This window comes from Anser brachyrhynchus (assembly GCF_964034855.1).
Source record: "Anser brachyrhynchus genome assembly, chromosome: 29".
Taxonomy (NCBI): Eukaryota; Metazoa; Chordata; class Aves; order Anseriformes; family Anatidae; genus Anser; species Anser brachyrhynchus.
The window spans coordinates 1775051-1787559 of NC_137722.1; the positions used below are offsets into that span (position 1 = coordinate 1775051).

At 57.3% G+C, this 12509-nt stretch overlaps 1 protein-coding gene across 15 annotated transcripts in view; it reads left to right on the plus strand.

Moving 5' to 3' along the window:
• The window catches only part of LOC308184092 (cyclic AMP-dependent transcription factor ATF-7), a 67707-nt gene that overhangs the window by 43998 nt on the left and 11200 nt on the right, over positions 1-12509 (plus strand). For all 15 annotated transcript variants that reach the window (XR_013942577.1, XR_013942578.1, XM_080570831.1 and 12 more), the window contains 6 exons: positions 1356-1452; positions 4025-4143; positions 6688-6822; positions 7600-7757; positions 10316-10415; positions 11643-11756. Coding sequence is in view for 13 of the 15 variants with exons in the window: in XM_080570831.1 (XP_080426957.1) it covers positions 1356-1452; positions 4025-4143; positions 6688-6822; positions 7600-7757; positions 10316-10415; positions 11643-11756 (723 nt within the window). In the remaining 2 variants the exon portion in view is untranslated. The remainder of the gene's footprint in view (positions 1-1355; positions 1453-4024; positions 4144-6687; positions 6823-7599; positions 7758-10315; positions 10416-11642; positions 11757-12509) is intronic.

Genomic DNA, 12509 nt, shown 5'->3' on the forward strand with positions numbered 1-12509 from the left:
TGAGCAGGCAAAAACCTCTTTGTTGAGCTGCCTGCAAGGGTGTAAAAGCTCTGACCTCTTTTAATTCGAGCCCCGGTTACGAGTCACCGTCAGAAGCCTTACGGACCTGCCTGCCGTAACATATTTTAAGGCTGCTTTGCAGAACGGGCCTGGTGCTGTACCCAAGGGGAAGACGGGTGGGATGCGCGCGGAGGCACCCGATGCCTCGGCAGGGCCGCCCCTCGCCTCTGCTGGCACCGGGGTGGCAGCTCCCAGCGCGGGAAAGGCGGCTTTGCCCGAGCAAAAAATCGAGTCCTAAATAAGCATCGGGGGGAGAGGGCGAAGCGGGGTGTCACGCTCGAGCTAATTCACCCAAACAGGTGGCTTTGGGGTGGTGCGAGGAAAAAAAAAAAAAAAAGGAAGGGGGAAAGGGCGGAAATTCTTCGCCGCGGCAGCAGCTCTTTCTAGAAACGAGAAAAAAAAAAAAAAAAAATACGGCCAGCCCGCTGCTGCACGGCTGCTGGCTGCGTAAAAATCCTGCAGCACGGCCCGTGCGGTGCCCTCCGCCTCGCGCTTTGTCGCAGTCTGTTAGGAGAGGCGCAATCCATCCTCGGCTCTTGATTATTATTTGCTTTAACTCTGTCCTTGCCTCTCTCCCCTGCTCCCTCCGCCTCGCGCGGCGCAGAGCCGGGCGACGCTGATGGCGGCGAGCCCTTTTGTCTGCCTTTCCAGCGGCCGCGCCCGGCCCTGCGGGGTTCCCGAAATTACGGCCCAAAAGCGGGGTTTTTCAGCCCAGGATCCTGCCGCAGGTGGAATTTCAGGCGGCGTTTTTATGGCACGCCAAGGGCGGCCCCCATCTCGGCACGGCACCACCACCAAGAGCCGCGTCCGTCCCGCGCCGTAAAGCCCCGGGGCTGAACGGCCGCCCTGGTGCCAGCTCTGCCCAAAAAAAAAAAAAAAAAAAAAAGCTGATTGACCCCTAATTCCCCTAATTCATCCCTCCATCAGCCAGCAATCGAGCGGCACGTTTCGCCGAGCGGCGCGGCGGCGGCGGCGACCGTTTGCATTTCCGAGCTCGGCTGCAGCCACCGGCGCAGCCCCGCCGCTTAAAAAAAAAATAAAAAAAATGGATTATTCAAAATATTTGTCCCCCGTCCGCCAGAAGGCCGCCTAATGGCTTTTCGGTTTGGAGCGCTGTGTTCACACCCCGCTTCTCCAACAATCTGTCCCGCTCTGGTTTTGCTTAACGCTCGGCAGCAATTGTGTTACAGTCGCTCTCCGGGCGGCTCTCTCTCCCCCCCCCCCAGCCTGCTGCAGGATGTACCGTAAAACCCAAAATGCATTTATTCACCATTTTCTAAATTGTTTCATTTCAGAGGTTTACAAACGAGGACCACCTGGCGGTTCATAAACACAAGCATGAGATGACATTGAAATTCGGCCCTGCTCGAACCGACTCAGTCATCATAGCAGGTATGCGGCGTTCAATCCAGGCCAACTCGGAAAATGGTGCACATTAATATAGCATGACTGCAAGATTAATACCGGGGACCAGATGCACTGAAAAACGTCCCTACCTCCCATAAAAAGCTCTTGTGATCTGCATTTAATCAGGAGGAAAGGAAAGCCAGAGGCTTCCAAGTTTCTTTTTTTTTTTTTTTCTTTATTTTATGGTAGTATCAGGTTTTGTGGGGGGTTTTTTGTTTGCCTTTTTTTTTTTTTTGCCTTTTTTTTTTTTTTTTTAAGCTCTCACCCTTTTTATTAAGCCCGGAAGATTTATGGACAAAAAGGTCTTTCACGTTTCTGCGTGTGCTTTGAGGACGATGAACCAAATCTGACAAACCCAGGTTCCTCCCCTCAGCCCAGGTGTCAATTTCCTTGAGCTTTTGGGCCAGCAGTTAATAAATTAAAACGCCGCCGAGTGCTCCGGCTACTGCCGAGAGCGCGTTTGCAGAGCCCGACCGAGGCGCTCTGGCAGCGCGCGGTCAATGCAGCCTTTATAAGATTGGGGGGGAGGAAAAAAAAAAAAAAAAGTGTATTGTCTGGCAGCAGATCACTGCCACTTACAGATCGTCTCCTGCCTTGTCGGGCTCCTCTTTCGGGCTCAATAAACGGAGCAGGGTTTGTGTTCCCCCCTGGTGAAAGGAGAAGTCGTTTCAAATGGGATCAGGCTAACGGGAGTTGATGATGAAAATTTTGGGGGGCACGGGCTTGAAGAGTCCTTAGGCTCCTAAAGATGAGCTTTCCTTCAGCTCGCCCCCTGTCTCGGGAGGGTGCCGGGGGGGTGGGTTCCCTTCTGCTTGCTAAGCCCAGGCGGGAGCTGGCCAGGAGGTCGGGAGCAGAGGGGGATCACAGCCCCATCTCCCCCTGAAGCCCACCATTAAAAGCCCTCAGCTTTGCCGCTCCCGAAGGTGTTTGCTTCTCCTGGGTGCAAACCCTTAAGGGTAAAACCCAGGGCAGGGGGATGAAACTGGGGGGGATTTAGCACAAGGAACGGCAGCGAGGGCTGTTGGAGACACACGCCCCCAGCAGAGCTTTTCTTGGCTGATGCTCAATGGGTTGCTCCAGGGTAAATCGCAAAGACAAAAAAAAAAATAATAAAAAATATTTAGCTGTGGTCAGCACGAGCCCAGCCCATTTAACACAGGCATCCCTCCTGTTGCAAAGCCACCATTTTGTCCGCGGGTTTTCTCCTTCTCTCCCTCCCTCCTGCTTTGTGCTGAGCCCAGGGCAGCAGCCCACGCGTTAAGGAGCAGGATTTCAGCGGGATTTCAGCGCCCCTTGGGCTGAAGGGAGCCGTAAAAAGGATCGTTCCCCCTCCGCCCGTTACAGCAGAGGGGCGGATTTGGGTGGGAACGTGCACTTCTGGGGTGCTGAGCTGCTGCAGCTCCCGGCGGTAGGAGGGGGACACGGGTAGGACGAGGGAGGTGGCGCCGCTTCGCTCGGCGGCATCGTGGAAACTTCTCGGAAGGACATTGCTAAACGGGGAACGGTCCGAAAAGAGCCGCGAGAGCCCTAAAAGCCCTGGAAAAGCAGCCTCCCGCCGAGAGCTCCAGTTGACGAAGTCTCGTGGCTTAATGAAGAGAGATCTGGGGGGGAAGCGGAGTGCGCTCGGAGGAGGCCTGGGCTTTATTACCAAGCCGAGCAGGCAGGGGTTGAAGTCAGCCTGGGAACAAAACCCGCTTTGGCGAAGTGATCGCCAAAGGCTGCGGGGGGGGGGGGGGCTCCACCGCTGGCCGGTGTAAAAGCAAACGGGAGGTTTTCTGCGGCTCGAGCACGGCCGCTGCCCTCAGCCGGTGCCAAGCAGCCCACGTTTTAGGCGGGGAGGTCAGGGGGAGCCGTCCCGGGGATCCCCTTTGTGCTCACAAACGTGTGAAGTTTTCGGCCAGCCGGCTCCTGCCGTACCGGGGCTCCCGACCTCACGTCTCGGGGAAGCGCCGGGAGCCGGGAGCCTCCTGCCTGCTTTACGGCCTGGGCGATGGCCAGAGGGATCACGACTCGACGTGTTAATAGGGTGGAAAACGGGCCCCGTGGGAATCGCTTTGGGCAGCGGTGGTGACGATCAGCACTCCCACGTCCGTCCTGGGATGCGCCTTCGTGCTCCGCGATCGCGTCAGCCGTGGGGCCGCTCCGTTGGGCCGCTTCTCCTCTGATCCCCCCGTGTTTTAAAGGTCTGCCCGTTCAGGGAGACCAAACCCCGCTATTTTCCCTTCCTTGCAGTAGCATTTCAGCTGAGAACGGGCAAAACCCCGGGACGGGAGGGACGGGACAGCACCCGGGCAGGAGTCCCACCGAAATCGCTGCACGCCGCAGTGATTCATTTCCCAGCACCATTTACCAGCGAAACAAAATCAACGAGAAATTCTTTTCCTCTTCCCGAGTTGTACCCTTGCTTTGCAGACACGACACACACCTTAGCAGAAAAGCAGCCAGGCTTCTGCAAAGCAGAGGCCACGTATTTTGGGCATCCCCGGAGAGGGTGAAGGGGGTCCGGGGGATTTTCTGGCCTCTCTCTGACCGCTGCTCCGTGTTGCCACCCGAACAGATCAGACCCCGACCCCGACTCGGTTCCTGAAGAACTGCGAAGAGGTGGGACTCTTCAACGAGCTGGCCAGCTCCTTCGAGCACGAGTTCAAGAAAGCCGCGGAGGATGACGAGAAAAAGGCAAGAGGCGAAGGCCGCCACCGCTACCCTAAAACCGAGCCGTGCGGTATTTCGGGGCTGGGGGGATGGAGCTGGTCTGATGGAAGGCATATGGCGCAGCACGGTCTCGGATTTAATATGCTGGCTCACGCAGGACTTTATTTTTTTAACTCGGGTGACTTTGGCTGGCAGGCCTGCAATCCGAGGCCCGGTTAGAGCGGGTTTTAATGGTTTATTATTCCTTCGGCTTTTCACTTCCAAAAATGAAAAAGGGCAGTACCCCAAATACCTTGCACCTTGGGAAGGAGATGCAGGAAAAGGCCGGGACTGTGTAGTGCTCGGGGTCTGAGCCAAATTCCCTTGGGGATCGGGGTCCTTGGTGCTGCTGCCTTTAAGGTGCAGCCGTGGCCCCCCGACTGCTCCTCCTGTGCTCCCTGCAAGGGCACGGAGCTCGCGGCGTCTGAACTGCAAACAGAGAGAGGGGCTCCGCGCAGGAGAGAGGCTTTTCCTAACAAAGAGCTCCCTCATATGCAAGCAGTATCGATTCAGGCTGCCCCTGCCAACCCCGGGTCTGAAGGACAACGGGATCTCGTCAGATAGCAGCTAATTAAGGACATTTCCCCCCCCCCGCCTCTCCAGGATCGGAGGAGCAGCAGATGCAGACCGGGCTCTGGGGCTGGCACATACATTTACTAAATTGATGTATGGATGTACATACGCTCGCAGTCAGCGGCGCTGCTCGGAAATAAACTGCGGGAGCAGAGCCGCGTAAATCTTCGCCGAGATGGGGAACGGAGGAATTCAGAATTAAAACCGAAAACTGTCTTCCCCCCCCTCCCCTTCCCCGCTCTCCTAATAACAGGGCTCTTTAAAGCAGAAATTGATCTCTCTCATTGGTATGCTGCAGGGCCTTGCCGGGGCATTTTATGCTCTGAATTCCCTGCCTTTTGTTCTCGGCAGCCCAGACCGGGAGCGCTGGGAGAAGGTAGCTTTTCGTTTGTGGTTTCACGTAGAAATGGCTGAGCAGCCCACAGTCTAGCCAGTCGTTTTATATGGAAGACCACCCATATCCTGTGCTCCGCTACCTAATAGCTGCAGCTAAGACCCTTTAGGCTCTTGGATGTTTTGCCTTCTTTTTTTTTTTTTTTTTTTTTTTGCTTTAGGATGACTGCAGTCAAAATATTTCCGCCAGCAGCCCGGCGAACGCGGCGGCTTGAAGCTTGGGGGTGGTTTCGGGCGTAGGGAAAGCATTCTTATCCCTCCCCGAAAATCTCTGCACACGCGAGAGCCCCGGGCCCAGATGGCTTGTCACTCCCTGAGCCTGGCCAGAGCTGCCTGCTGCATTTCTGGGATGCTTTGAACATTTGGCCGCGTCCAGCCCAGTCGCTGCTGTTGTGTTTTGTCCTCCGGTTCCAAGGGTGGTCTCGACACCAGCACGTTAATTAAAAACATAGGCACAGCAGGGGCTTCCCTGGAGGCACTTTAAGCGGCTTGAAACTTCCCTGCATGTTAATCCCTTCTCCTTTGTGCTTCCCAGTGCTGCATCTCTGCTTAAGAGGGCAGGTAACAGGGTACCGCGGGGACCCCGAGCAGAGCTCCTGCGTAAATCACTGCAAGCAGAGAGCAGCCGCCCGGATTTACCCCCTCGCTGCAATTTTCCCTCCTTCCACGAGACTTAAAATGCAGGGGAGGTTTAGGTTAGACGCTAGGACGAGCTGTCAGCGGTCGGGCAAGCGAAGCAAAGCGCCGGGAGGGATTGCAGCTCGGACAAACGGCCGTCAGCGCCGATGGAGGTGGAGTTTCTCCTGCCCCAGCCAGGGGGGGTGATTTGTGAGCCCATCCTGCGGCCGTCGTCCTCACTCCATTGCTTCTTCCTCCGGCACGCCGTCTCCTCCCAGCTCTTCTCTTCCCCCCAGTCTGGGGAGGGAAGAGCTCGGTGTCACCTTGTTGTCACCCTGCCCTCGTCCCGTCCCCAGCAAGCCGTCGGCCGGTTAAAACGGGGCACGTGGCACTGCTGGAACCCAGGGGGGTGGCAGGCTGCCAGCTCCAGGCATATGGTTGGGTTTTATTTTAATGGGGCGCTCATAGATATTTAATAACTTGCATGGCTCTTTGTTTGCTTTTGATAATCAGGTAGTAAAATAATTCAGGCTGATTTATACAATGCTTTACAGCTCTTCTGTGAATGAAAGTGCCTTCTGTAACTCGCAGGCGTTTGGCTTTGTTACCTGTTCTCCTTAGCGGAGCCCTTTTAGGGAAAAAAAAAAAAGGCAAAAAAAAAAAAAAGCCCGGTGGAAAGAATCGTGTCTGTGTTACTGAGAAACCACAAAATGGTGCCATCTGGGGCAGAGACCGTCTTGCCTAGGCCTCCGTCTCTGCTTGGACGGGGCCAGCGCGGCGCGGCACCGCTCTCCGCTCCGGGCTCCCAGATGCTCCTTCAGCACAAATAAATAATAATAATTTGGCCGGGGCTCAGAGCCGTAGCTCTTCCTCTGGGACCGGCCGAATGTTTCACAAACAATGTGAGCTAATTGTCCTTTCGATCCGGGGCTGCTTTTCCCGCAGAGCGCTGGAGCCCTGGACATGTCTCTGCCCTCAACCCCAGACATCAAAATAAAGGAGGAAGAGCCGGTGGAGGTGGACTCTTCCCCCCCAGACAGTCCTGCCTCTAACCCGCCGTCGCCGCAGAGCAAGGAGAAGGTAAGTTTCCGAGAGTGTGCCCTGCGGAGGTGTCGTTCCCTCCTTCCCCGGAGGAAAGCGAGCCATTTCTCCGCTCCGTTTGGCTGTGATTTGGGCTTGTGAGGTTCTCGTCTCATTTGAGAAACAAAGAGAAAAGCTCCCCCCCTCTTTCCGCCCCCCCCAGCTCCTCAAATACACGTTTCCTGCACTTAAATCTCCGTGTGGATTTGGCTAATGAAGAAAACCTTGCTGCGTACCCCGGGGTAACACTGGGAACGCTCTTCTGGCTGGGAGAAAGTGCTGCAGGAGCTCAGCATCCTCCCCGAGCCTGGCTCCTGGCACCCAGAGGGGCTTTGGCTGGTGATTGGGAGCAGGAGATGAGCCCGGGTGACACGGTCTCCATCCGGATAACTTCCCACTGTAGGGACGTTAGCTGGGATGGGGCGGTGATTCGGAGAGGGGGATTATCTCGGAGAGGGGGATTATTTCCCAGCTGGGGCCGGGGTGGCAATTCGGAGAGGATTCGGGATTATTTCGGGGAGGGGGATTATTTCCCAGCGGCTGCTGCAGGCAGTAGGAGTCTGAATTTCCCTGCCCCGTTCCCCGCACTGACACCAGCTCGGTGTGCCTTTGGGTACGTGGCTCCCCTCCGTGCCTCAGCTCCTGTGACACAGAATTCCCCTAATTGTCACTAAATGTCCTTAAAGCCGTCGGAGGGCGGCTGGAAGGGGCAGCCGGGCAATTATCAGCCTGACAGGTAACGGCACGACTCCTTTTGTCCGTCGGTCCTCTCTTTAGGAGATCGCCTCCAAGCCCGTCATCGTCTCTACGCCCACCCCAACCATCGTGCGCCCGGGCTCGCTGCCTCTGCACTTGGGCTACGACCCCCTGCACCCAACGCTGCCGTCCCCAACCTCCGTCATCACCCAGGCTCCCCCTTCCAACAGGCAGCTCGGGTAAGTACGGAGGAGGGAGACCTGCACCGAGGTTTTCCTCCCGTACCGTCAAGCTTCCTGGGCGGTAATTAGGTCCCTAAATAAGTTCCTTGATTGCCAGCACAGCTGAGGTGCCACGATTCCCCCTGCTGCGGCTGCTTGGGCATAAGGGCCTCGTTGCGGCGCTGCCTGCACGAGCAGGATGGGGTGTAAGTGCAGAAAGCGGGAACTAATTGTCGTAGCGGAACGAAACGAGGCAGAAGGCACCGCGGGGAGAAATGAAGCCCAGTCCCCAAACACGTTGACACGATGCTTGGTGTCTGTGATGGGAGCGTGGCCGGCCGGGGGACTCCCGGGTCGCTCCTCCAGCCTGGTGCGGAGCGGAGAGCTCGGCAAGGAAATCGTCTGCTCCTTTAATGGCTTTGGGATTTCCTCAGACAGCCGTGGCCACTGACGTGTAACCCCGTCTCCAACCTGCTGGCCTCCTTCGTGGTCAGCTTCTGCCTCGGGAGCTGTTTGTTTCGGCAGATGTAATGACCTGCTCCTCCTTGCCCCCGTAGCAATCGGGATCGGAGGCTCCGGAGCCCTCGGTGAGGCAGCTCTGGCCCCGCACATGAAAGGAAGGAGCCCGAAGGATGCAGGAAGCCCATCACAATGAGCCCTCAGGAGACGGCTCTTTAGCCCCACTTCTATTCTTTGGTGTCAGGATGCTGCTTTCTTGCCGTGCTCCTGGCCTCTTTCTAATTGCCCTTGGTGGAGGCTGGCTCCTTGCATTAACCAGGCCATTTTTTTTTTTGGCTGTCACTTCATATTTTTGTGTGTGTTTTCGCTCTGACCCCTTGGCACCATCAATCCAGGCTTCCTGACGGAAAGTTTTAAATCCTGTCCTGAGGCATTAAGGGGTTAAGTGATTGTCCTGGGGTTCCGAAAGGGCCTTAAACCCCCCCCCGTAACCCAGCACGGGCAGAGGCTCACGGGGCCGTTTGGCACCGAGCCCCCCCTCGCTTGGAGACACGAGAAGATCAGAACTGGGGGGGAGCTGGACTTTTAATGGGATTTCGTGTGCCCTTTGCAGCTCGCGGGGCTAGATCCCTCCTGGAGCTGAAGCAGGCTCCATGGGGGGGTCAGGCTGAAGCTTTAACGAGGGTCCCTGCATTAGGGCTGCTGCAGACGCGGTGGGGTTGTCGGCGTGACAGAGATGGAGGGGAGGCTGTGACCTCCCCGTAACTCGCCTTGTTAGGCTGGGCTTTTCAGAGCAGCCTGGAGGATTTGGGATGCCCAATAGAAATGAATGAGAGCCGAGCGTTCGCGGTCCCAGGGCAGCCTTAAAAATTCCAGCCTGAGTTATTGGCGTGGCGAGCTCCCCGCTCTGAGCCGCGCTCCCTGCGGCTCCCCACCCTGCTACGACTCCGTGCCAGCTTCCTCCGAGGTCGCAGGCAGCCCAGCCTCCTCTGCCCCCTTCCCTGGGCTCGGAGGAGGAGGAGGAGGCAGCAGCAGGGCTTTTTTTTCTTCCCCTCTGCTCCCCCCCAGCCAGGCTGCCAGCAGCTCTGCTCTCCTCCTGGCTCGTCTCTGCCTCCACTCGGCTCCCCGTGGCGCCGTCGTGAAGCGAGGAGGAGCAGGAGAAGCAGCCCTTTCTGGCAGGGACCCTTTCCTTCCTCTCCCCGGCAGCCAGAGCAGAGCAGCTCTGATTTTTCCTCCCCTTTCCTAGGGCAGGCTGGGTCTGGAGGGTCGCAGGCTGAGCATGGCAGGTTTGGCAGCACTCTGAGATGGAGGCAGGGACGCGGGCGCCTCTTTGTCAGCACGCGCACAACCATCACCTCTCGCTGCAGAGAGATCTGCAAGGGAAAAAGTTCTGGGCATTTGTCATCTGTAACCACCAGCCCTGGCGGGGTCGCCCCCTCCCCAGCCTGCTGCGATGGGGCCCGTCCCCGTTTTTTCCCCAGAGCCATTTCTCAGGCAGACACGAACCAGCCCCACGCCGGCTCCGTATCGAGGAGGTTTTCTCTGGAGCCGTAAGAGTCAGAAGCGTTAACGGGAAGCTCAGCCCTGCCGTGGGAGCCCAGCAGATGTGGCTCAGGGGCCGAGAAGCGAGCAGGAGGCAGGGGCTGCTGCCCAGCCCACCCCTCTGCCCGCTGGAGCACTTCGGGCTCCCCAGGGAGCGGCTGCAGCAGCTCTGGAGAGCCCCAGCCCCAGGCAGCAGCGGCTGGATGTGCCCTTCTCTGTATTCAGGTGGCCACCAAACCTCCGGGCTTTGGCAGCCGTGGAGTTTCGGTTGGCCAGCACGCGCCCAGGGGTTGAGCAGGGCGCACGGTGCCGCGGACCATCAGCATTGGTGCTGGGTCACGGCGCCGTTGACGCTGGCACGTGCTGGCTGCTGTGCACCGGTGTGCAGCAGGCTGGGTTCCCCTAACGTGTGCTCACCCCCAGGTCAGAGTGAGCCCCTCAGGAAGAGGAGAATCGGCCCAGAGTCGCTGACCAGAATTGGTGCTTCTGCCCCTGAGCTCGTGGGGCTGCTGGGGTAATGTAATAATGAAATATAACCTTGAAATAATCCACGAGAGCTTGAATTGTTTCTCCAGGTCGCCCACAGGTTCCCTTCCGCTTGTCGTGCAGCTTCCGAACGGGCAGACCATGCCTGTCCTCCCAGGCCCTCCTGTGCAGATGCCTTCTGTGATATCGGTAAGAGACACTTCCAGCACAGCTCTGCGAGAGAGAGGAGGGGACGGAGTTTTTCCCCCTGCCAAATACGTACAGACAGATCCATTTTGCAAAAATGAAAATATTTCTCCCCCTCTGTGCAAGATAAGACTTGAAGAGGAGGAGTAGGAGGGGGGCCAGCTCTGGCAAGGTAGTAATAACGTGTCGATCACACTAGAGGGCAATAAGTCTGGAAAAAAACAAAGCCATGCCCAGACAGATGGCTCATGCCATTGATCCAGGGCTGGGAACTGTAGGATCCCTGATTAGCTGCCTCCATTTGGAACAGCGTGCCTCAATTGAAACCATTCGAGCTTGCAGGGAACATGTTGGTCTTTGCAGGCCAGGAAAGCCACCCCGGCCTCGCCACCGTGCTAAAGTGCTGTTGGAATATTAGCCTTGCGGGTTGTGCTTTTTGCATACAGAGAATTTTCTGTGGTCCAAAATTCATGAGCAGATTTGCCTGGTGGGTGGCTCGTAGGTCTTCGGAGCGTTTCAGCTCCCTACCAGGCAGCTTGCGTGAATCCTGCCCGTCCTGCTGGGCACGTCTTTTGGCTTTGGAGTGAGTAATGGCCCAAACCCTCTGCCTCAGGTAACGGGAACGTTGACGTCAAAAGAGGCAGATGCACAGGCAGCTCGGCGTAGCTTGCGGGCACGGAAACATCTTCACACCTCCCTGCTCGCTGGGAACAAGGCTTGCATTTGTGGCACTTTGCAGCAGCGTACCTGAGCGGCTTGTGAGCGCAACTGCAAACCCTGGTGGGGTTTTTTTAGGCTCTGTAGGAAGCTAACCCGGCTCAGGAAGAGGGGATGCTTTTACCCCTGGTGTTGCTGCAGCTCTGCAGCAGAGCTGGGCAGAGAACCAGCGGGGTTCTCGTTCCCTCCCTGTCCATCTGCACTCGTTTTCTGGTGAGGAAAAGCCTTCCAAGGAGAGAAAGGAGGGAGGCTTCGGGCCACCCTTCTTCCTGTCCCGAGCGCCGGGCTGGCGTGGCTGGGCAATTCTTCAGCAGCCGGCGTGGCCACCAAAGGGGTGGCTGCTGGCCTTCGGTGACAGCAGACGTAACTGATGGCAGCAGTTAAATGCTGAACGTGTGTCAAGCTTTATAAATGCGCCCGGCTGGGGAGTTATTACAGAGCCACCTCACGGAGCTCGCCACCGAAAGCAGTGCCGCAGCTTCTCACGCCCGCGTGTTGCTCCCTCCCCGACAGCTGGCTCGGCCCATGTCCATGGTGCCCAACATTCCCGGTATTCCTGGGCCTCCCATCAACAGCAGCGGGTCCATCTCGCCATCGGGCCTTCCTGTGCACTCGGAAGCCAAAATGGTAAGTGTCCGAACACACGCCGGGGAGGGCGTCACGTCGACGTCCCTCCATCTTCACCGGCTCCTCCGGAAAAAGGTGTCTGGAGGCTTTTTCCCTGCGGCTTTCCTAAAGAGCTGCTGCTTGTCTGAAACCCCGCGCAGCCGCCGGAGCGCTGCCTCGCACCGAGAGCAGGTGTTGTAAATGCCACCAGGAATATTAGACTAATCAGCGCTGCGGCTCTGGCAGGCAGAGCAGGCACACGCTATTGTCGAGACAAACCTCAGCCCCGTCCTAAACACGGCTGTTTTGTAAAGCTGGCGCTTCCAGTTCCAAGGTAACAGATGGGCTGGAGGTGGGCTCGAAGGAGGCAGAGCCAAGAGGAGAGATGTTGTGCTGCAATCCAAGGATCCCGGTAATGGGGTTTTGTGTCGACTCCTTAAAATTAAAAAAAAAAAAAAATTCCACTGCTGGCTCTTCCACAGCTAGGGAGGAAGCAAACCTAAATTTCAGAACAAAGAGCAATGAAACCTCACGGTTTTGGGTCTGAGACGGGGTGGAGGCATTTGCAGAGCTGCCTCTTCGGGCAGTGCTTGCTCACCGTTCCCGGTGCGCCCCGCGTTGTCGCTGCTCCCTCCCCGCCCTGGTTTGGGTGTCTGCAGGGTTCACGGGCAGAGCTGTGAGTGGGGTGGGAAATCTCAAACGGTGTCCGAGGCCCGAAACGGAGCCGTCCTGCCCCCATGGCCTGCGTGTGGCTGCCTGGAGAAGGAACGTGCA